Source organism: Mobula birostris, chromosome 1 (assembly GCF_030028105.1).
Source record: "Mobula birostris isolate sMobBir1 chromosome 1, sMobBir1.hap1, whole genome shotgun sequence".
Classification (NCBI taxonomy): Eukaryota; Metazoa; Chordata; class Chondrichthyes; order Myliobatiformes; family Myliobatidae; genus Mobula; species Mobula birostris.
The window spans coordinates 226,042,831-226,066,203 of record NC_092370.1 but is presented as its reverse complement, the minus strand read 5'-3'; the positions used below and the strand labels follow the sequence as shown (position 1 = coordinate 226,066,203).

Here is a 23,373-nt window from a genome sequence, read left to right as displayed (position 1 = left end):
TTATTTACTAATTCTTTAAAGGTACAGAGTGGTAACGGGTCTAATGAGTCCCCTCTGCCCAATTACACCCATGAGACCGATTAACCTATTAACCCGTACAGTTTGGGCATATGGAAGGAAACTGGAGCGCCTGGAGGAAACCTGCACGGTCACGGGGAGAAGGTACAAGCTCCTTACAGTCAGCAGGTGTCTAAGGTTATGAGCCTTTCCATATGATCGAATACACGTTTTAGCTTTTGCTGTTCGGGCTGAGACAGAGCAAGGTAGGTGAAACATCTGCCTCAGAGCACTCGGTGTGGCCCCCTTTACAGCAGTGACACCAAGCACCAACTGGGCGATCAGTCTGAGCACCCGCATGTTGTTTGCTGCAGCCTTCTGGAATTCCCGCTTGCCAACCATTTTAATTCCCGTCCCCATCCCCACACCAACCAGTATGTCCTTGGCTTCCTCCACTGCCAGGGTGAGGCCAAACACAAACTAGAAGAGCAGCACCTTATTTTTCGACAGGGTAGTGGCCTGATGTAATGGCAGGAGCACTGTTCTCCAATTTCTGGTAACCTGCTCTCCCGCTGTCTCTTTCTCTCTCCTTCCAATCTACCCGAGCTCTTCGTCTCTGTCTCTTTCTCTCACATTGTGTCTTTCCTTCTTTGCAGACCACCCACCCAGCATCTCCCCCCCAACATCAGCATAATAGTCTAACGGTTAGCACACTCATCACCATTTGAGCTTCGATACCCACTGATGTCTGTAAAGAGTTTGTATGTTTTTCTCGTGACCATGTGGGGTTCTTCCAAAGGCGTATGAGTAGGGTTAGTGAGTTGTGGGCATGCTACATTAGCACCAGAAGCATGGTGATACTTGCAGGCTGCTCCCAGCAAAATCCTCGGACTGCATTTGTTGTTGACGTAACCGGACAAAGTTCATTGTTTTTTTCAGTGTTTATATGACAAAGCTAATCTTAATCTAAGTCTGCCATACGCCCACGTAGTCCTCACACTGTTCCCTTTTGCCCAGGACACTTCCCTTAATTGATTCCTCATCACCTTCCTTTCTTATCAGATCCCACCACCTGCAGTTCTTATGTTCACTCCACTGATACCCTCCCAGCCACTGCTGCTATCTCCATTCTTCCCTCCGCCTTTTGACTTCTTCTGCCAGTCAGAGATTGGCAGCTACGTCGTTGTGGGCAATGCTGTGTCGTGGCTGAAAGAAGATCATACTTGGAAGCTTACACATTGTATCAAAAAGATAGGCGAGTAGACGGAGGGGGTGGAGTGGAGTGGTTCTGGTGGTAAAAGGTGGAATAAAATTCTTAGAAAGAGATGACATAGGATTGGAAGAATCCTTGTGGGTAGGGTTAAAAAACTGCAAGGGTAAAAAGACCCTGATGGGAGTTGTATACAGTCCTCTGAACAGTAGCAAGGATGGGGGCTACAAATTACAATGGGAGATGGAAAAGTCATGTACAAAGGGCAATGTTATGACAGCCATGGGGGATTCCAATATGCAGGTAGATTGGGAAAATCAGGTTGGTGCTGGACTCCAAGAGAATGCCTATAAGAAGGCTTTTTAGAGCAGCTTGTGGTTGAGCCCACTAGGAGAATGGCAATTCTGGATTGGGTGTTATGTAATGAACCAGATATGATTCGGAAGCTTAAGGTAAAGGAACCCATAGGAAGCAGTGATCACAATATGACAGAATTCACCCTGTAATTGAGAGGAAGAAGATAAAGTCAGGTGTCAGGTGCCACGGCTGCTGTGCTCCATGCCTGCTAATATGATGAACTGATAAGCAAGGCTTTGAGTAGTGAGCTTAAGGTAAAGGAACCCTCAGGAGGCAGTGATCATAATACAATATCATTGAGAAGGAGAAACTAAAGTCAGATGTATCAGTATAACAGTGGAGCAAAGGGAATTACAGAGGCATGAGAGAGAAGCTGGCCAAAGTTGATTGGAAGGGAATGCTAACAGGGAAGATGACAGAACAGCAATGGCTCGAGTTTCTGGGTGCAATTCAGAAGGTGCCGGAAAGATACATCCCAAAGATGAAAAGATATTCTAAAGGGAAGATGCGGCAACCGTGGGCGATAAGGGAAGTCAAAGACAGCAGAAATGCAAAAGAAGGGGCATATAATATGGCAAAAATTAGAGGAAAGGTAAAGGATTGGAAAATCTTTTAAAAGCAAACAGAGGCATCTAAAAAAGTCATAAAGCCAGAAAAGATTAAATATGAAGGTAAGCAAGCCAATAATATAAAAGGGGATACTAGAAGTTTTTTCAGATATAGAAAGACTGAAAGAGACAAGAGTGGATATTGGACCGCTGAAAAATGATGCCTGAGAGGTAGTAATGGGGTGGGGTGGGGGGAACAAGGAAATGGCGAACGGACTTAATAATTGTTTTGCATCAGTCTTCACTGTAGAAGACACTAACAGAAATGTGAGCATGTCGGGGCAGATTTGAGTGTCATTGCCAACACGAAGGAGAAGCTGAAAAGTCTGAAGGTAAGTAAGTCACCTGGAGCAAATGGACTACACCCCAGGGGTCTGAAGAGGTAGCTGAAAAGATTATGGAGGCATTATTAATCATCTTACGAGAATCACTAGATACTGGAATGGTTCCAGAGTACTGGAAAATTACAAATCTCACTCCATTCTTTAAGAAGGAAGGGAGACAGAAGAAGGGAAATTATTGGTCAGTTAGCTTGATTTCAATGGTTGGAAGATATTGGAGTCTATTACTAAGGATGAGGTTTCATGGTACTTGGAGGCACATGACAAAATAGGAAAAAGTCAGCATAGTTTCCTTCAGGGGAAGTCTTGCCTGACTAATCTGTAGGAATTCTTTGAGGAAATAACAGCAAGATAGACAAAGGATTTACGGTAATCTGGCAGCACGCTCAGAATTAGTGGCCTCTCCAGAGCTAAGCAAAGGTGTTTTTGTTGTTTTTAAATGTCTTTTTGACGATTGCAAGACGATGCTGGTCTTTAAGAAGTTCGGGTACTGCGGGTCTACCCGATCAGTGAGTTGCTCGTTGGTGGAGGAACTGGAGGAGTTGGTCTTGGTGCGGACTGTGTTGCTGTGTGTTTCAGGAAGGCATCAAGGGCATCAGAGCTGGTGTGCAAAGACACCATGCAGTGTAATGGTGGGTGACTGCCTTGGATGTTTCTCTTGCAATTGCATCACCCTGTTGGACATTGATAACATAAGATGCCACAGGCCATTTCCCTTGTTTGTCAGAGTGACAGACAGCAGGAGAATTGTGTGGCCTCACTTGTAGTGAAATTAGGCTTCAAGCCACAGGCTTGCCTGTTGTTGCAGTCCAGGAGAGGAGATCCTGGAGGTGGTGTAGCATGGTGTCCATGCCTGGTTTGAGGCTGGTCTCTCCCATCGGTGCTGCCCTCCAGTGCTTGATCTGTGGAATGATAAGTCGGATTGCATGCGTGCGTCATTTGACTTGGACTGCTGGGAACTGCACTATCAAATTTCCAGACTTGTCATTCAGAAACATGAGCTCTATATCTATTTTTTTGCATGACTGCATGTTTGCTTGCTGTCTTGAATGTGCTGTGTATGCCTTGTGCTCTCTGTGTTTTGTACCTTGGCCCCAGAGGAACACTGTTTCATTTGGCTGCATTTGTTTATGGTTGAATGATAACCAAAATTGAACTTGAAGAAGAGTTAGTGGATGTTGTTTATTTGGATTTTCAGAAGGCGTTTGACAAGGTGCTGCACATGAGGCTGCTTAACAAGATAAGAGCCCATGGTATGACAGGAAAGATACTGGCACAGATAGAGCATTGGCTGACTGCCGGGAGGCAAAGAGTGGGAATAAAGGGAGCACTTTCTGATTGACCGCGATTGACTAGTGATGTTCTGCGGGAGTAAGTGTTGAGATCACTTCTTTTGACGTTGTATATCAGTGATTTGGAGGCAGAATTGTTGGCTTTGTGGCCAAGTTTGTACATGATATGAAGATGGGAGGAGGAGCAGGTAGCGATAAGGAAACATAATCACAAAATACTCTGCAGATGCTGGCGTCAAAGCAACACTCGCAACACGCTGGAGGAACTCAGCAGGTCGGGCAGCATCCGTGGAAACAATCAGTCAACGTTTCGGGCCGAGACCCTTCGTCAGGACTGAAGAGGGAAGGGGCAGAGGCCCTATAAAGAAGGTGGGGGGAGGGTGGGAAGGAGAAGGCTGGTAGGTTCCAGGTGAAAAACCAGGAAGGGGAAAGATAAAGGGGTGGGGGAGGGGATAGGCAGGAAAGGTGAAGAAAGAATACGGGAAAACACAATGGGTAGTAGAAGGAGGCGGAACCAAGAGGGAGGTGGTAGGCAGCTGGGGGAGGGGGCAGAGTGAAATAGGGATAGGGGAAGGGAGGGGGAGGGAATTACCGGAAGTTGGAGAATTCTATGTTCATACCAAGGGGCTGGAGACTACCTAGACGGTATATGACGTGTTACTCCTCCGTCCTGAGTTTAGCCTCATCATGGCAGTAGAGGAGGCCATGTATGGACATATCTGAATGGGAATGGGAAGCAGAGTTGAAGTGGATGGCTACCAGGAGATCCTGTCTGTTGTGGCAGACGGAGTGGAGGTGCTCGACGAAGCAGTCCCCCAATCTGCGTCGGGTCTCACCAATGTACAGGAGGCCGCACCGGGAGCACCGAATGCAATAGATGACCCCAACAGACTCACAAGTGAAGTGTTGCCTTACTTGGAAGTACTGTTTGGGGCCCTGAATGGTGGCAAGAGAGGAGGAAGAGATAAGGAAACAACAAGGAGGCTGCAAAAGACTGAGACGGATTAGGGAGTGGGCAAAGAAGTGGCAAGTGGAATACAGTACATGATCATGCATTTCGGTAGAAGGAATAAAAGCATTGTCTATTTTTTAAACGGGGAGAAAATTCAAAAATCAGAGATGCAAGGGGACCTGGGAGACCTCGTGCAGGATTCCCTGAAGGTTAATTCGGAGGTGAGGAAGGCAAATGCAATGTTAGCATTCATTTCAAGAGGACTAGAATATAGTCCTTGATCCCTGCTACTCTCCCTTCCGCAATGCCTACAAAGCACTTCTCCGCCTTCCGTTTGGAAAGTCTGACCATTCATCCATTTTGCTTCTGCCCGCCCATAGGTGTAAATTGAAGCAGGAAGTGGCCATAGTGAAAATTATGCACTGCTGGTCCAATCAATCAGACTCAATGTTACAAGACTGCTTTGGTAGATTCACCTGGGAGGTATTTTGAGCTGAGAACATCTCCGAATACACAGAGGTGGTCCCAAGCTTCATTCGGAAGTGCATTGAAGATATTGTTCCCTAAAAATTGGTCCGGGTCTGCCCAAACCAGAAGCCTTTGATAAATAGTTCAGTGCGTGTTGCTCTCAGTGCAAGGAATAAAGCCTTTGCCTGTGGAGACCAACAGGAGCTGAAGAAATGCCACTGTGATTTCCGTGAAGCTATCAAGGTGGAAAAATGGCAACACAGGGACAAAATCCAGTCACGACTCTGCAACAATGACACAAGGACTGCACACCATCGCAGACTTCGAGAGGAAACGCAGCAGTACAGCCAACATTGCCGCCTCGCTCCTGGATGTTCTAATTGTTTTTTACGCTTGATTCGAGGTTGATAGGACTGAACCCCCGAGGTGAGCTGCCGGCAAGACCTGCACCGTGGTCATCTCTGAGGCCGAGGTACGTAGAACATTCCAATGTGTCAACAGCCGCAAGGCAGCGTGGCCGGACGGCATCCCAGGGCGCGTCCTTAAAGTGTGTGCTGAACCGCTGGCTGGTGTGTTTATGGACACTTTTAATCTCTCACTCTCCCAGTGTGTAGTGCCCTCCTGGTTCAAATTGTCCGTCATTGTCCCAGTACCTAAGAAAACCAAGGAAACATGCCTGCGCGATTGGCGCCCTGTCACACTCACCTCAATTATAAGCAAATGCTTTGAGGGGCTGGTTAAAGACGACATCTGCAGCATGCTACCACCCACACTGCACCCCCTTCAATTTGCCTACCGACAGAACTGGTCTACCAATGACGCCATAGCCACAGCACTACACACTGTCCTCACCCACTTGGAAAGAGGGATGCATACATTAGAATGCTGTTCCTGGACTACAGTTCAGCATTCAACACCATAGTTCCCTCCAGACTTGACAGGAAGCTCAGAGACCTCGGCCTGCACCCCACATTGTGCAGCTGGACCCTAGACTTCCTATTGATCGCCGACATATGGTAAAGATGAGCTCCCTCACCTCTGCCCCTCTGACCCTCAACACAGGTGCCCCCCAGGGTTGTGTCCTGAGTCTCCTTCTCTACTCCCTCTACACCCACGACTATACTGCCACACACAGCTCCAGATGACACGACTTTGATCAGCCTTATTTCTACGGTAATGAGACAGCCTACAGAGGAGAGGTTGACACCCTGACACAGTGGTACCAGGATAACAATCTCTCCCTCAATGTCCAAAAAACAAAAGAGGAACAGAGACAGGCTCTGCCCGATCAACATCAACGGGTCTGCAGTTGAGAGGGTGAGTAGTTTCAAGTTCCTGAGTATACACATCACCGATGATCTCACCTGGACTGTACACACCAGCTTTGTGGAAAAAAATAGCACAGCAGCGTCCCCTTCCACCTCAGGCAACTGCAGAAGTTCAGCATGGCCCCCAAATCCTCAAGACCTTCTACAGGGGCGCCATTGAGGCATACTGACTGGCTGTATCACTGCCTGGTACAGGAACTGCACCAACCTTAATCACTGGGCAATGCAGAGAGTGGTACGGACAGCCCAGTGCGTCTGGGATGAGAACTGAACTCCACTGAGAACACTTACAGCAGCAGGCACAGAAAGAAGGCCTGGAAGATCATTGGGGACACCAGTCATCCCGGCCATACACTGTTTCAGCTGCTTCCGTCTGGCAAACGCTACCACAGCTCTAAAGCCAGGACCAACAGGCTACGGGACAGCTTCTTTCTACAAGCCATTAGACTTTTAAATTTCAGTTGGCTCTTCTTGTGTAGTGGGACCACACATGATGTTTTCCACACAGTTGTGACCCTTTCCAGGCCGAGACGCAGAAAGGCTTATCATATGAAGAGTAATTAATGGCTCTGTGCCTCTACTCACTGGAATACAGAAGAATGAGGTGTGCCCTCATTGAACCATATCCAATTTTGAAAGGCCTGGATAGAGTGGATGCAGAGAGCATTTTTCTTATGGTGGGGGAGTCCAGGACTGGGGGCACAGCCTCATAATAGAGGGACATCCTTTTAGAATGGAAATGAGGAGGTATTTCTTTATCCAGAGGGTGGCGAATCTGTGGAATTCATCGCCACGGGCTGCTAAGGAGGCCAAGTCATTGGGTATATTTAAGGCAGAGGTTGATAGATTCCAGATTAGTCAGGGTGTGAAAGGTTTAATGGCGAGGAGGCAGAAGAATGGGGTTGAGAGGGAAATGGATCTGTCATGATGAAATGGTGGAGCAGATTTGATGGGCTAAATGGCCCAATTCTGTTCATATATCTCATGGCCGTATGGTCTTATAATCCACTCAGAGACCTGCAAAGTTGAAATTCATACAGTTATACAGCAGAGAAACAGATCCTTAGGCCAACTATGTCCAACTTCTGCATCATCTCCAAGCTTGCTAATTATATCTCCTATGCTCACATCAAAGCTGTTAATATACAGTATTTGTCAGACAGCAAAGATCCCAACACACCATCAGTCACAGACTATAAGGCATTGGAGCAGAATTAGGCCATTCAGCCCATCGAGTCTGCTCCGCCATTCAGTCATGGCTGATTTAATTTGCTTCTCAATCCCGTTCTCTTGGCTTCTTTCCATAACCTTGATACCCTTTCTAATTAAGAACCTTTCAACCTCTGCTTTAAATATACCCAGTGATTTGCTCTCCACAATGACTTCCACAGATTTACCACCTTCTAGCTAAAGGAATTCCTCCTCATCTCTGTTCTAAAGGGACATTTTCGTATTCTGAGGCTGTGGCCTCTGGTCCTAGACTCCCCCACTATACAAAACATCCTCTCCATGTCCAATCTATCTAGGCCTTTCAATATTCGATAGATCACAGACTTCCAATCGGAGAGAAAAAAAATCATCATTTCACTGCAGCCCTCTAACTCCTAACAGCAAGATAAACTTTTGATCCTCTTCATTCCAGTTTAAGATGGCTCTGCTGAAGCCCGGCAACTACTAATTGGTGGCAAACAAAAACAAAGAAAACTACTAAATACCTTATTAATAACACTTCTTCTAGTAAAATGATGGTAAACGATCACTGCAAACATTGGAGAGGTGGGCGGAGGTGAGAAAGAGTTGAGGGTCAAAGCGAGTGAAGTGGAGACTGAGTCAAGGGTCGAAGTAAGCGGGTGCAAGGCGAAATTGAGGCGAGGCAAAGTCGGGGCAGGTGAAGGCAAGCAAGGCTCTAGAGTATATCAAAATGACAGGGCCCACATCCTAAGGCGAGGATCAGCCGGACGTTTGGACAATTTAATCGCCACGCCAGATTGAAAAGGCAGGATGTCGGGGCCAGAGGTGAGGGTCCGGCCGGTTCTGCTCACTGCTCCACAATGTTTACTCAACTGAGGCTGGGGCTGTGGCCTGCGCCGGCTGCTCCAGGCTTCGTACCTACGGACTCACTTTCGTCTGAAAGCAGTTTGCTTACTTCTGTTTGCACAATTTGTTTTTTCTTCTCTGCATATTGGGTGTTTGATGATCTTTTCAAAATGGATTCTATTGGGTTTCTTTGTTTAGGGTTTGCCTGTAGGGACATAAATTTCAGGGTTGTCTAATGTATATATATTTTAAATACAATGAACTTTGAACTTTGATCCTATTTGCCAGATTGCTTTGTGCCTTAACCTTTTCAACCAACCTGCCATGCAGACCCCAAGATAATTATTCTTCTTTGTGTTTTTATCTCAAAAGGTTACAAGCAAGCCAACATTGTGATAGTGAACAAGAAGTTTGCCAATGACTTTGAGAAGTTCTGCTTGGCAAATAGTGGACCATTGCCCTTGCTGTACAGGAGCAAGCCTGGTGAATGGGGAGCTCCACCTCTCAGCTCCAATTCAGACATAAGGTACAAACCTTTGCAATACGTGTGCCATTTCTTAATGAAGTCCTGATGAAAGGTCTCAGCCTGAAACATCGATTGTCCGTTTCCCTCCATAGATGCTGCCTGACCTGCTGAGTTCCTCCAGCATTTTGTGTGCGTTGCTCAAAATTTCCAGCATCGGCAGAATCTCTTGTGTCTCTGTCTCTTAATGTTTCTTACTTAGAAATGACACCATTGTATCTGTCAATCATCTTTTGACTAAAGAAAAGGAAATTTATCACTGGTAAGGTGAATATAATAGAGTGCAACAGAGACTTTCAACCCGAAATGTCGACAGTTCCTTTCCTCCCACAGATGTTTCTTGATCCGCTGAGTTCCTCCAGCAGGTTGTTTTAATAACAGAGTACACTGTGTACTCAACATCGTCTGTGCTGTCTTCAAGCCATATTTTGCCTAAATGCAGGTTTAACTTTAATAACACACAAAGGTACTGGAGAAATTCAGGAGGTCAGGCAACATCTTTGAAGGGAAGCGGACAGTGGACATTTCTGGTCGAGACCCTTCTTCCGGACTGGAGAGGACAGAAGCCAGATTAAGGAGGTAGAGGGAGGGAAAGGAATACAAGCTGGCAGGTGATAGGTGAGACCAGGTGACGGGAAAGGTGGGGGGGGGGGAAAGGAAGTACAGCTGGCAGGTGATAGGTGAGACCAGGTGATGGGGAAGGTGGGGGAAGGGAAGGAGTACAGGCGGATAGGTGATGGGTGAGACCAGGTGATGGAGAAGGTGGGGGAAGGGAAGGAGTATAGGCTGATAGGTGATGGGTGAAACCAGGTGAGGGGAAAGGTGGGGGAAGGGAAGGAGTATAGGCTGATAGGTGAGACCAGGTGATGGGGAAGGTGGGGGAAGGGAAGGAGTACAGGCTGATAGGTGATGGGTGAAACCAGGTGAGGGGAAAGGTGGGGGAGGGGAAGGAGTACAGGCTGATAGGTGATGGGTGAAACCAGGTGAGGGGAAAGGTGGGGGAAGGGAAGGAGTACAGGCTGATAGGTGATAGGTGAGACCAGGTGATGGGGAAGGTGGGGGAGGGGAAGGAGTACAGGCTGATAGGTGATGGGTGAAACCAGGTGAGGGGAAAGGTGGGGGAAGGGAAGGAGTATAGGCTGATAGGTGAGACCAGGTGATGGAGAAGGTGGGGGAAGGAAGGAGTACAGGCTGATAGGTGATGGGTGAAACCAGGTGAGGGGAAAGGTGGGGGAGGAGAAGGAGTATAGGCTGATAGGTGATAGGTGAGACCAGGTGATGGAGAAGGTGGGGGAAGGGAAGGCTGATAGGTGATAGGTGAGACCAGGTGATGGGGAAGGTGGGGGAAGGGAAGTACAGGCTGATAGGTGATGGGTGAAAACAGGTAAGGGGAAAGGTGGGGGAAGGGAGGGAGTACAGGCTGATAGGTGATAGGTGAGACCAGGTGATGGAGAAGGTGGGGGAAGGGAGGGAGTACAGGCTGATAGGTGATAGGTGAGACCAAGTGATGGAGAAGGTGGGGGAAGGGAGGGAGTACAGGCTGATAGGTGATAGGTGAGACCAAGTGATGGAGAAGGTGGGGGAAGGGAAGGAGTACAGGCTGATAGGTGATAGGTAAGACCAGGTGATGGGGAAGGTGGGGGAAGGGAAGTACAGGCTGATAAGTGATGGGTGAAACCAGGTGAGGGGGAAGGTGGGGTGGAGTACAAGCCCAAAGGTGAAAGCAGATGACAAAGAAGGAGATGGGGGAGAGTTAGAAGTACGAGCTGATAGGTGATAGGTGGGGGGGAGAGGGATGAAATGGAAAATGGGAGGTGACAGGTGCAAAACGGTAAAGGGCTGATGACAAAGTAATCTGATAGGACAGGAGAGTGGACCATGGGAGAAAGAGGAGGAGGAGGGGAACCAGAGGGAGGAGATGAGCAGATGAGAAGGGGTAAACACTTCTTCCCTCTTGCTTGTGTTTTTTCACCCTTCTTTTTTTAAAGTCAGGGAGTTACGTTGCAGCTTTATAAAATGCTAGTTAGGCTGCAACTGCAGTATGGCGTACGGCTCTGGTCACCCCATTGAAAGAAGGGTGTCGAGGATTTGGAAGGGTGCAGAAGTGGTTTACCAGGATGCACCTGGTCTAAAGGGCATGTGCTATAATGAGAGGTTGGACAAACTTTGTTTGTTTTCTCTGGAGCGGTGGAACTGAGGGGAGATCTGATAGAGGTTTATAAGATTATGAGAGGCATACAAAGACAGACTGTATCTTTTTCCCAGGGTTGAAATGTCTCATATCAGACAGCATGCAATTAAGGTGAGATGGGGTATTTTCAAAGTAATGCAAAAGGAGAGACAAAATACTGAGGTAGTGTTCATATTTCATTGTCCATTCAGAGATCTGACGGCGGAGGGGAAGGTGTTTTTCCTGAAACATTGACTGTGTTTTCAGGCTGCTGTGCCTTCTCCTGGATGGTAGCTTAGAGAAGAGGGCATGTCATGAGTGATTGGGGTCCTTAATGATGGATGCCGCCTTTCTGAGGCACTGCCTTTTGAAGGAGTCTTGGTGCTGGGGAGGCCAGTGCCCATGATGAAGCTGTCTGGGTATCATTTTCTGTAGCTTTTTGCGATTCTATGCAGTGGCCTCTCCATACCAGCCAGTGATACAACCAGTTAGCATTCTCTCCACAGCACATCTTTAGAAATTTTCAAGTATCTTTGGTGACATACCAACTCTTCTCAAAGTTCCAATGAAATATCGCCACTGTCATGCCTTCTTTGTAATTGCATCAATATATTGGGCCCAGGATAGACCCTCGGAGATGTTGACACCCAGGAACCTGAGACTGCTCATCCTTTCCACTCCTTATCCCTCAATGAGGACTGGTGTGTGTTCCCTCGACTTTGCCTTCCTGAAGTCCACCATCAATTCCTTGGTCTTACTGACACTGAGAGCAAGGTTGTTGCTATGACACCACTCAGACAGCTGATCTATCTTGCTCCTGGACACCTCCTTATCACCATTTGAAATTCTGCCAATTGTGTCATCGGCAGATTTATAGATGATGTTTGAGCCGTGATTAGCCACATAATCATGGGTGTAGAGTGTAGGGCAGTGTACTAAGCACGCAACCTTGAGGTGCACCTGTGTTGTCTCCTGGTGAGGATCCAGTTGCAGGGGGAGACACAAGGGCCCAGATGGTGTTGCAACCAGTCAGAATGCTTTCCACCGCATAGCTGTAGAAATTTGCAAAACACTTTGGTAACACCCCGAACCTCCTCAATGTTATATAAAACAAAGCTAGCGTATCGAAGGAATGCATGAAACAGTACAGTATATGGCTGAATGCATTCTTTATCAGGAGATTAAATTGGGTCTCAGTTTTGACTCTTTTCACCTGTAGTCCTCTCGGTGAGGGTCCTACCTCATGATTGGTACATTGACATTATCAGGTACTTTCTTATTTTCTTACCTGAGAGTTCAGCATCACTGGCATGGCCAACATTTACTGTATATTACCCTCCCTTTCTGCCCTAAAGAAGGTGTTGTTGTGGCACCGGGCTGAAAATTGCATCACTTGCTGTTCCAACTCAGAGTGAGCCAGAATACTAGAGCTTATGAAATCATCTTGAGGTCAGCCTGGGTAATAGAACCATTATCAGATATTGGTGAAGTTTATCTGAGCTACGACCTTTCAGTCTTAAGGGATGGGAAGGTACCTAACAAAGGAGAAAAATTATCAATACAAGAGATTCTGCAGATGCTGGAAATCCAGAGCAACACACATAAAATGCTGGGGGTCAGGCAGCATTGATAGAGGGGAATAAAGAGTCAACTTTTTAGGTTGAGACCTGACGAGGTGATGAACTGTCTGTTTCTTACCCACCATCGCTGCTGCCTGACCTGCTGAGTTCCTCCAGCACTTTGCATGTGTTGCAAAGGGAAAAATATAATGCTGAAACAATAATCTCTAACCCTTAGGTTAATGTTTAATCTTGTTGGACATTGGATCCAATCACTAATCGTTTTAAATTACATTTGATAGTTAATATACATTTGATTATAGGATAAGGTCTAACAGCTTCATAGCTGAAGTTAACATATCAACTGACTCATGTTAGTGAGGCTTAACTTGGAGTATTGTGTGCAGTTCTGATCAATATATCAATAAGCTTGAAAGAGTACAGAGAAATTTTCCACCTATCATCTCCCAGCTTCCAATCTCATCCCCCTTTGCCCACCCACCTACCTTCCCCCCCTCACCTGGTCTCACCTATCACCTGCAACACACACAAAATGCTGGAGGAATTCAGCAAGCCAGGCAGCATCTAGAGAAAAGAGTGCAGTCAACGTTTTGTGCCAAGACCCTTCATCAGAAGTAAATTGTCGCCATTTCGGGCTAGGACCCTTCATCAGGTCCTGATGAAGCGTCTCGGCCCAAAACGTCACCTGCACTGTTTTCCATAGATGCTGCCCGGCTTCCTGAGTTCCTCCAGCATTTTGTGAGTGTTGCTTGGACTTCCAGCATCTGCAGATTTTCTCATCTCCTCCTGCTCCCCCACCTTTCCCCTCACCTGGTCTCACCCATGGCCTGCCAGCGTGTACCCCTTTCCCTCCCCCTACCTTCTTATTCTGGCTTTTGCCCTCTCCAGTCCTGATCTCTGTCTCAGCCTGAAATGGTTAGCACAGTGCTATTACAACCTGGAATGTTCCGGACTTTGGAGTTCAATTACAGCACCGTTCTGTAAGGAGTGTCTGTTCCCATGGAACGTGTGGGTTTTCACCAGGCGCTCCAGTTTCCTCCCACAGTCCAAGGACATACCGGGTAGGTTAACTGGTCAGTGTAAATTGGCCCGTGATTAGGTCGGGTTTGTGGGGCTGCTGAGATGGTGTTGCTCGAAAGGCCAGAAGGCCCTACTCCACACTGTATTGCTAAATATATAAAATAAATAACTAATATTTACAAGGATGTTGCAGGACTTGAGGACCTGAGTTAAAGGGAAAGGTTGAATAGGTTAGTTATTCTCAGGAGCATAGGAGAAAGAGAGAGATTTCATAGAGCTATAGAATTATGAGGGTTACGGATAGGGAAAATACAAGCAGGCTTTTTCCACTGGGGTTGCGTGAGATTAGAACAAGAGGTCATAAGTTAAGGGTGAAAGGTGAAATATTAAGGGGAACCTCTTCACTCATAGGTTGGTGTGACTGTGGAACGAGCTGCCCATGGAAGTGGTAGATTAGGTTTCGATCTCAACATTTAAGAGTAATTTGATTAAGTACGGGGATGGGAAGGGTATTTAGGGCTGTGGTCCGGGTGCAGATTGATGGGACTGAGCAGAATAACGGTTTGGCATGGACTAGATGGGTTGGAGACCCTGTTTCTATGCTGTATTGTTCTGTGACTCTATTTCAGCATCAATTGAATGTGAATCATGAAAAAGTTCCAATACTTCTCTCCCATCAAGGTTGCTGAAAACCTTCTGATGGCTGTAGTCGAGAAGGTTGTCTGTTAAGTCAAAATCTGATACTGATAGCAAAGAACTCGTTGAGATATGGGTATGTTTAAAACTCACAGACAGTGAAAGACAGGGGATTAATTAAGATTGTGGCATTATATTTGAAGCAGATAGATAAATGGGACCAGGACAATAACACCAAGTCTGCCAAGAAGGCGCTAATGGGATATGATATGTGAAACAAGCAAATTAGCGGCAGAGAGAGAGAGAGAGAGACAGGGAAAGAACAGAAGAGAGGTTAAACACTTGGCTGGACCTTTCCACTGAAGCAAGTGACATTTGTAATGTTGCAAGCCAGTTAATATGACAAGGAGAAGCCTTGTGTCTGTTAGAGAAAAAGCTAGCATTAGGAATAGCCCAGTTGACAGAATTGCAGACAGTGGACAGAATTGCAGACAGTGAGGAAGAATTGCAGACAGTGCGGAAGACTGTCAAGGGATACAGCAAGATTTAGATCTGTTTGAAACTTGGGTGGAGATTTGGAAAATGGAGTTTGATCCGGACAAATTTGAGATGGTGCACTTGGGGGTTAAATGCACGAAGAAATCACCCATTACTGTCTGGTTTGGTGCTGCATCCTCTCACAATGTACGAGAACTACAGCGAGCTATCAGGTCAGCAGAGAAGACCATTGGCTGCAGTCTGTCATCACTGCAGGACATGTGTGTGTCCAGGGCAAAGAAGTGAGCAGGAAAAATCAAAGTGGCACTACCCACCTGAGGTTCAACCAGTCTTAGAAGACCCAAAATACATCATCTTACTCTTGTATGGATTAAATTCCATCTGCCACTGCACCGTCCAGTTTTCCAACTGATCTAAGTGCATCTGTATCCTTAGACACAGCAGATGAGGAGCTTCTTTATCCAGAGGGTGGTGAATTCAGTGTCACAGACAGTGTGGAGGTCAAGGCATTGGGTATATTGATAGATTCTTGATTAGTAAGGGTGTCAAAGATTACGGGAAGAAGGCAGGAGAAAGGGGTTAAAAGGAACATAAATCAGTCATGATTGAATAGCGAAGCAGATTTGAAGGGCCAAATAGCCTAATTCTGCTCCTATGACTTGGAATCTTATGGTTATCCATCTTTGCTATCTACAACTCGAGCAATTAAAGTTCAAAGTAAATTTATAATCAAAGTACATATATACTAGCTTGAGATTCATTGTTTTTGCAGGCATTTGCAGTGGAACAAGGGAATACAATACAATCAATGTCAAAGTCCACACAAGCAGAGACTAACAAATAACCAATGTGCAAAAGCAGATAAACTGCAAATTTTAAAATAATAAATAAATAAACAAACCAACAACTGGATAGATAGATACTGCAGACAGATATATAAATTAATAAACAAAAAGTTCTGAGAACATGAATTGTAGAGTCCTTGAAAGTGAGTCCATTATTTGTGGAATCAGTTCAGAGTTGTGGTGAGAGAAGTTATCCACACCAGCTCAGGAGCCTGATGGTTGTAAGGTAGTAACTGTTCCTGAAACTGGTTTACCAATCTTCATGTCATCAGCAAACTTAATTAATCCCATTCTGGTCATTCATATATTTGACAAACAACAAAGGTGCCAGACTGATCCCTGTGATCCACCGCTGGATACAAGCAACCCTCCAGCATCACGTTCTGCCAACCCTCCAGCACCACGTTCTGCCAACCCTCCAGCACCACGTTCTGCCAACCCTCCAGCACCACGTCCTGCCAACCCTCGACCACAGCACTCAGCCTCCCGTCACCTAGACAATTTTGGATCCTATTTGCCTATATGCCTTGAATCACATGTTACCTAATGTTATGCAACCTTGTCGAAAGCCTTGCAAATATCTGTATATACCACCTCACCCAGCTTGCCCTCATCAATTTTCTTACTAACCTTGGCAAACAACACAATCAAGTTTGTGAGGCAGGATTCCTATGAACAAGATCATCTTGACACCCCTAATAGAACATAGAACATTACAGCCAAAGCAGGCCTTTCAGCCCATGATGTTGTGCTGACCTTTTAACCTACTCTAAGGCCAACCTAACCCTTCCCTCCCACATAGCCCTCCAGTTTTCTTTTATACATGTGCCTATCTCAGAGTTTCTTAAGCCACTCTATCACTTGCACAAATCCTATCCCTTAGATCTTTTTACTGATAGTTTTCCTACTACTGTGGCAAGAATCAGCAGCCAAGAGTTTCCTGGCTTCCCCCTGCCAACTTTTTCAGTCTGAGAACAACATGAGCTACCTTTGGGTCTCCTGGTACATCTGAAGATGATGAATTGTCCTTGTCCTGTGGGTTGAATGCACACAGCACTATTCCCAGGGAGGACAGAGGTTTATGGTGAGAAGGGCAACTTTTTCATTCAGAGGGTGGTCAGTATGTGGAACGAGAGGCCAGAAGAAGTGTTTGCGAGAGGTATTTGACATTTAAAAGGGTCATGGATAGGAAATATCGTGGATGGGAATCTTGGTTAGTAGGGATCAGAGGGGCTGAATGTCTCTATCACTGTATGCTAAAAGATTCAGGAGCTCATTGGTAAATCTGGGTTAAAGCAGTATGCCCACCGTGGTCAATGTAAATTGTGTAATGGTTCTAATTGAATTAGAATCTAGTTTATTAACACTGACATGTAACTTGACATTTGGTGTTTTATGACAACAGTACAGTGCAATATACTATAAATTGCAAGAAATATACAAAAAAATGAGAATCGAGAATCAAGGACCAACTTGATGTGTGTTGAGAATTTGCTGTGGTGTGTTGGCGAGACATGCAAGCAAAAAAAAACAACTTTCAATAATTATAATCGGTGCAAAAAGATTGTGAGGCGGTGTTCGTGACCGTTCAGAAATCTGCTGGGAGAGGGGAAGAAGTTGTTCCTATTGTTCTGGATATTAACAAACTTAAATGTGATTTGCATCAGGACTGATTGTCTACGATACAGGAAGTATGAGAATGGAATCTTCACTGGTTATCTGAAGAACCTCATGCAATACACTGAGCAGCTAAAGGATATGGTCACCTTTTACGTGGGATGCAGCTATTCCTTTGAGAGTGCAGTGCTCGAGGCCGGCGTTCCAATCCGGAATGTTGAACAAGGATGCAGCGTCAGCATGTACAGGGTAGGACATTATACAACAGTCTGCACAAGTTGTCCCATTATGTTCACCGATAATGTTTCTCCATCACTGAGTGCAGCAATTTACAGTGCCAGCAAGTGGGGTTCAATTCCCACAAGGTGTTTGTACCTTCTCTCAGTGATCGCATGGGTTTATTCTGGGTGCTTCAGTTTCCTCCCAGGTTCCAAAGACGTACAGGTTAGGGTTGGTATATTATGGGCATGTTATGTTGGTGCAGGAAGCATGGTGACACAGCATATCCTCGGACTGTATCGCTATATGTTCCAATTTTTCAATGTATATATGACAAGACCACGCTAACCCTTTCTTCCTACTATCATCCATGTGCCTATCTAAAAGTATGTTAAATGTCCCTAATGCATTGCCTCTACCATCACCCCTGGCAGGGCATTCTGCCCACCCACCACTCTGTGTAAAAAAAACTTAACCTTTGACACCCCCCCCCCCCCATACCTACACCTTAAAATTATGCACCCTGGTATTAACCATTTCCATCCTGGGGAAAAGGTCTCTGGCTATCTACTCAATTTATGCCTCTTTTCATCTTGTATCCCTCTGTCAAGTCACCTCTCATCCTCTTTCCATCCCACCCATGAAGGATGCTCACAGCATAACCATACTCAGCGGCCATCCAGGTAACATCCGTTTAACGCTCTGAAATGGATGAGAACAAATGCAGCTCTTCACACCTTCGACATTGGGGAGAATTTACAGAATTTACTAAAAACTAAAGCTGTCTGATGTTTACAAAAGCGCTGAAATTTTGTATGGTGTAGCATAGCAGTTAGTGCAATGCTGTTGCAACACCAGCAACCAGCTGATGTCTGTAAGGGGTTTTGTACTTTCTATCCATGACTGCGTGAATCTCCTCTGGATGCTCCAGTTTCTTCCCACATCTCAAAGATGTACGGGTTAGTCGGTTATTTGGGTGTAATTGGGTGGTATGGGCACATTGGGCTGGGAGGAGCTGTATCTCTAAATCTAAATCTAAACCTAAACCTTGTGCTAGTGGCTTGTTTAATGTTTCCAAAGGCTTTTTATCTTCTTTCTGTCTTTTCTCCCTGAAGACAAACATCCAGTGTGCCAGGGTCGGTGTCTTCCAGTGTAACATGGTGGTCTCGATGCGACCCATTCCTGTTGACAAGCTTGACGTGGTTGTACAAGTGAGCCATTGCATGGTGGACGCTCATGGTGCGCCCATACACATTGGCCATCCAGGTAACATCAGTTTAACGTTCTCATCGAGAATAGGAAGGGTGAGTTTTCTGCAGAGGCACAAAGTAAACTGAGCACATTTGGTGCCTCAGCCCATTCCTGCCCTTCAGTGGGACTATGGCTGATTGGAATTAACTCCAGAGACACAAGATTAGATTAGATTAGATTAGATTCAACTTTATTGTCATTGTGCCGAGTACAGATACAAAGCCAACAAAATGCAGTCAGCACCTAACCAGAAATGCAAAGAATAGTGTTATTTACAAAATAACTGCAAGTAAAAAGTAAGTGCTACAGCACACAAATATAAAAGTACTGAGACAGTCCAATATGGGTGCAATACTGCTTAGTGCTGTGATGTGAGGTTCAGCAGTGTCACAGCCTCAGGGAAGAAGCTCTTCCTGAGCCTGCTGGTGCGGGAACGGAGGCTCCTGTAGCGCCTACCGGATGGGAGAAGAGTAAAAAGTTCATGGCTAGGGTGAGATGCATCCTTGATAATGCTCAATTTATTTGCTCAATGATAATAGTTTATTTGTCATATGTACATTGAAACATCAAAACATACAGAGAAATGTATTATTTATACTAACAACCAATGTACCCAAGGGGCACATACACAAAAATACTTTGTTTGTGTTAAAACCATAAGACATAGAAGCAGAATTAGCCCCTCAGCCCATCGAATCTGCTTCACCGTTCCATCATGGCTGATTTATTAACTTCTTCAACCCCATTCTCCTACCTTCAGGGAACTTGAAATCGTTGAAAAGATCAAATGTGTGTGTGAAGTGTCACGGATGTAGGTAGAAAGGGACTGAACAGGGGCGGGGGGCGGAATAAAGCTTAGTCAGGGTATGCAGATATGAGTTCAGTGGGCAGGAACAAGCAGAGACAATGGGTCTACCTGGACAGGCAGGTTTGTGGATCTTGGGTAGGAGGTAGAAACAGTAAGTGCGAGGTGAGGGAACTATGAGGTTGGTGCCAGTGGATGGGAGATACTGCAGATGACCCGACGCAGATTGGGAGGCTGTTTCGCCAAGCATCTACGCTTTGTCCTCCAGAAAACGCGGGATCTCCCAGTGGCCACCCATTTTAATTCCACTTCCCATTCCCGTTCCGGCATGTCAGTCCATGGCCACCTTTACTGTCGCGATGAGGCCACACTCAGGTTGGAGGAGAAACAGTTTATATTCCGCCTGGGTAGCCTCCAACCTGATGGCGTAAACATAAATTTCTCAAGCTTCCAGTAATGCCCCCCTTCACCATTCCCCATTCCCATTTCCCTCTCTCACCTTATCACCTTACCTGTCCATCACCTCCCTCTAGTGCTCTTCCTCCTCTTCTCTCTTCCATGGCCTTCTGTCTTCTCCTATCAGATTTCCCCCTTCTCCAGCCCTGTATCTCTTTCACCAGTCAACTTCCTAGCTCCTTACTTCACCCCCTTCCCCACTCCTGGTTTGACCTTTCACCTTGTGTTTCTTCCTCCCCTCCCCCGCCTTCTAACTCCTCATCTTTTTTTCTCCAGTCCTGATGAAGGGTCTCAGCCCAAAACATGACTATATTTTTATAGATGCTGCCTGGCCTGCTGAGTTCCTCCAGCATTTTGTGTGTGTTATTTTAATAAGGTCGGTAATGGTGTGGGAGACAATGACCTGGTGTTTCTTAGTGGGATCCTGTTTGAGGGGTAAATAAGAGGAGTTGTATGACAGTCGTCGCTGGGCCTCAGCAAGATAGAGATCAGTTCGCCAGACTACCAGAGTATCCCCTTTATCTGTAGGTTTGATGGTGAGGTTAGGATTGGTGCAGAGAGAGTGGAGAGCAGAGTGTTCGGAAGGAGTGAGGTTGGAATTGGAGAGAGGAGTGGTGAGGTCGAGATAGTTGATGTCCCACTGGCAGTTGGCAATGAATGGATCTCGAGCAGGCAGAAGACCAGAACCGGGGTATCCAGGAAGAGGAGGCGGGTTGAAGACAGGAGAAAGGGTGGAGAGTCTTTGCCAAAGAGGTAGGCTCGGAGTCAGAGGCGGCGGAAGAAGATCTCCGTGTCATGGTGGGTGCGGAACTCACTGAGATGTGGGTGCAGAGTGACAGGGGTGAGGCCAAGATGTTCTACTGCAGAGAGGGGAAGGTCGGAGGGTATGGTGACGACCTGGCATGGATGAAAGTGAATTACAGTGAAATACTGTGGTAAATCATATATATATATGTTGTAACTGGGTTAACTGTCTGGACACGCCCCTCTGCTGACTGCCCCTGTGGCTCCTCCCACAGAGTCCTGTATAAAGATGTTTCGCCTTGCCCCTGCCCCTCAGTCCGGGGGCAGACACTCACCGTGGAGGTCGTGGAGGTCATATTGTACAGCGAATAAAAGCCTTTCAGTATTTTACCAAACCTCAGTCTTTTGGAGTTATTGAAGGTGCTTCAAATACATGGTTTGCGTTAATGACCAATACAGTGGGAGGAACGTGCTGGGGGCAGCCCACAAGTGTCGCCATGCATCTGGCACCAACATAGCATGCCCACAACTTACTAACCCTAGTGAGTAAACAGTCAATGTTGACGGGACTGACGAAGGGTCTCAGCCCAAACAACAACTGCCCATTTCCTTCCGTAGGTGCTGCCTGGCCTGCTGACGGCCTCCAGCATTTTGCATGTGGCATCAGCTCCAGTCACCTGACATGCCCCTTACAGTTTGCCCAAATTTTTTTGATATTATTTAAATTATTGTTCGAACACGTCTCCATTTTTGTGAGCGGACTCCACTTCTCCAGCAGCCATTGCAAGGAGAGCTATTTCCCAGTTTCTCAGCTGCGTGGCCAGGCTCTGATGCAGAGACAGTGGTCAGGTTCACGTTCAGATTTGCTTATCACACGTATGGTGAGATGCACCGTTTGTGTCAATAACCAACACACTCAGCAAACACAAAATGCTGGAGGAGCTCATCAGGTCAGGTGATCTGCGAAACCAGGTGGGTGGGGGAGGGGGAATGAAGTGAGAAGCTAGGAGGTGATAGAAGCTAGGAGAGGTCAATAGCTGAAGAAGATTCTGATAGGAGAGGAGAGAGGACCATTGGAGAAAAAGAACAGACTGGAGCGCCAGAGGAAGGTTTTGGGGCAGGTGAGGAGAAGGTCAGTGGTAAGATGGGAGCCAGAATGAGGAATGGAAAATGTGAGAAGGGGTAGGGGCCAGAAATTACTGGAGGTGAGAGAAATTAATGCTCATTCAGTCAGACTGGAGACCACCCAGATGGAGTGTGAGATGTTGAGGTGATGAGGTATGGATTTCCAAAATCTGCAGAATTTTATCTGTTGTGGAGGGAGATGGCCTTACTGTTACTCACCTGAATGTGGTACCTGTCTGTCTGTGATCTTCCCCTTCCTGAGGGAAAAGGTTGGCAGAGCCAACACACCAAGCAGTTCTACCAACTGGTAACAGCTAAGCCAGGTGTTGAGGCTGAAGATCTTGTATTCGTTTCCTTTTTGTTGGTCAGTTTTGATGTTTCTCCAATAAAGCCTCAACATCAGAACTAAAACTGGTTCAATTTCTCTTTTGCAGGATTGATTGGAATTGGCGATTTGTCCGTGCCCGACTTCGGGGACGTGGTTGAAGCTCATCCTGGGGATGTCCCCGTCTTCTGGGCCTGTGGGGTCACTGGAGCAGAGGCTGTCAGCAGCTTAAGTAAGATGGCAGAACGCAATGAGAAATGTAGAGTTCCTATGAAGTTAGTAAATGGGCCAGACTCAAAACAAGATGGAATCCATCATCCCAAGAGGCTCATGGGGTTTCTGTGGAAGAACGTCCCTCTGACACTGAATGGTCCATGGCACTGGATTAGGGTGCTTGTCTGAAGCCTAGGTTCCACTACCAGGTGTCAAGGTCAATGCTTTGACATTCTACATCTGTAGTGGAACAGGGACCCACTGATAATTGCACACTTCAATGAACTAAACTTAATTCCTTCCCACTGTGGAACAGGCAGTCCATGATGAAACTACAGTGCTCAAATAGGGGCTTCACCAACACACCAAGTGCTCTCTGTGGTGAAAATCTCCCCTTTTGTCCAAAGCCTATGGTGGTCGGGCATGAGTCTGGAGTTGTCCGTCCTGCAGGTGTTGTGATGTCATCGTTGCCCAGGTAACACAGTAGCGTGCGGGTTACTATTCAGGAGACCCCGGTTCAATTTCTGCCGCTGTCTGTAAGGACGTTGTATGTTTTCCCTGTGACCTCGTGAGTTTCCTCCAGGTGCTCCGTCTCCTCCAACATTCCAAAGACATAAGGGGTCGCAGATTGGTCACATGGGTGCAACTGGGCAGCACAGGCCTGTTATCATGCTTTATCTCTAAAATATAAAAAAAATTAAATTAAATCCATCCCATAACAGGATTCAACCCAGAAAGCATAGAACGTTGAATAGT

The 23,373-nt window shown here is 46.3% G+C and overlaps 1 protein-coding gene and 1 long non-coding RNA gene across 6 annotated transcripts in view; one reads left to right on the top strand and one right to left on the bottom strand.

Annotated features, from left to right (window-relative positions):
* The window catches only part of dglucy (D-glutamate cyclase), a 108,750-nt gene that overhangs the window by 55,733 nt on the left and 29,644 nt on the right, over nt 1–23,373 (top strand). For all 5 annotated transcript variants that reach the window (XM_072272815.1, XM_072272824.1, XM_072272788.1 and 2 more), the window contains 4 exons: nt 8,963–9,116; nt 17,530–17,728; nt 18,814–18,964; nt 22,514–22,636. In XM_072272815.1, coding sequence (XP_072128916.1) covers nt 8,963–9,116; nt 17,530–17,728; nt 18,814–18,964; nt 22,514–22,636 — 627 coding nt within the window. The remainder of the gene's footprint in view (nt 1–8,962; nt 9,117–17,529; nt 17,729–18,813; nt 18,965–22,513; nt 22,637–23,373) is intronic.
* The window catches only part of LOC140205306 (uncharacterized), a 32,157-nt gene continuing 30,690 nt past the window's right edge, over nt 21,907–23,373 (bottom strand). The window contains exon 3 of the long non-coding RNA XR_011887818.1: nt 21,907–23,297. This is a non-coding gene — a long non-coding RNA (uncharacterized lncRNA). The remainder of the gene's footprint in view (nt 23,298–23,373) is intronic.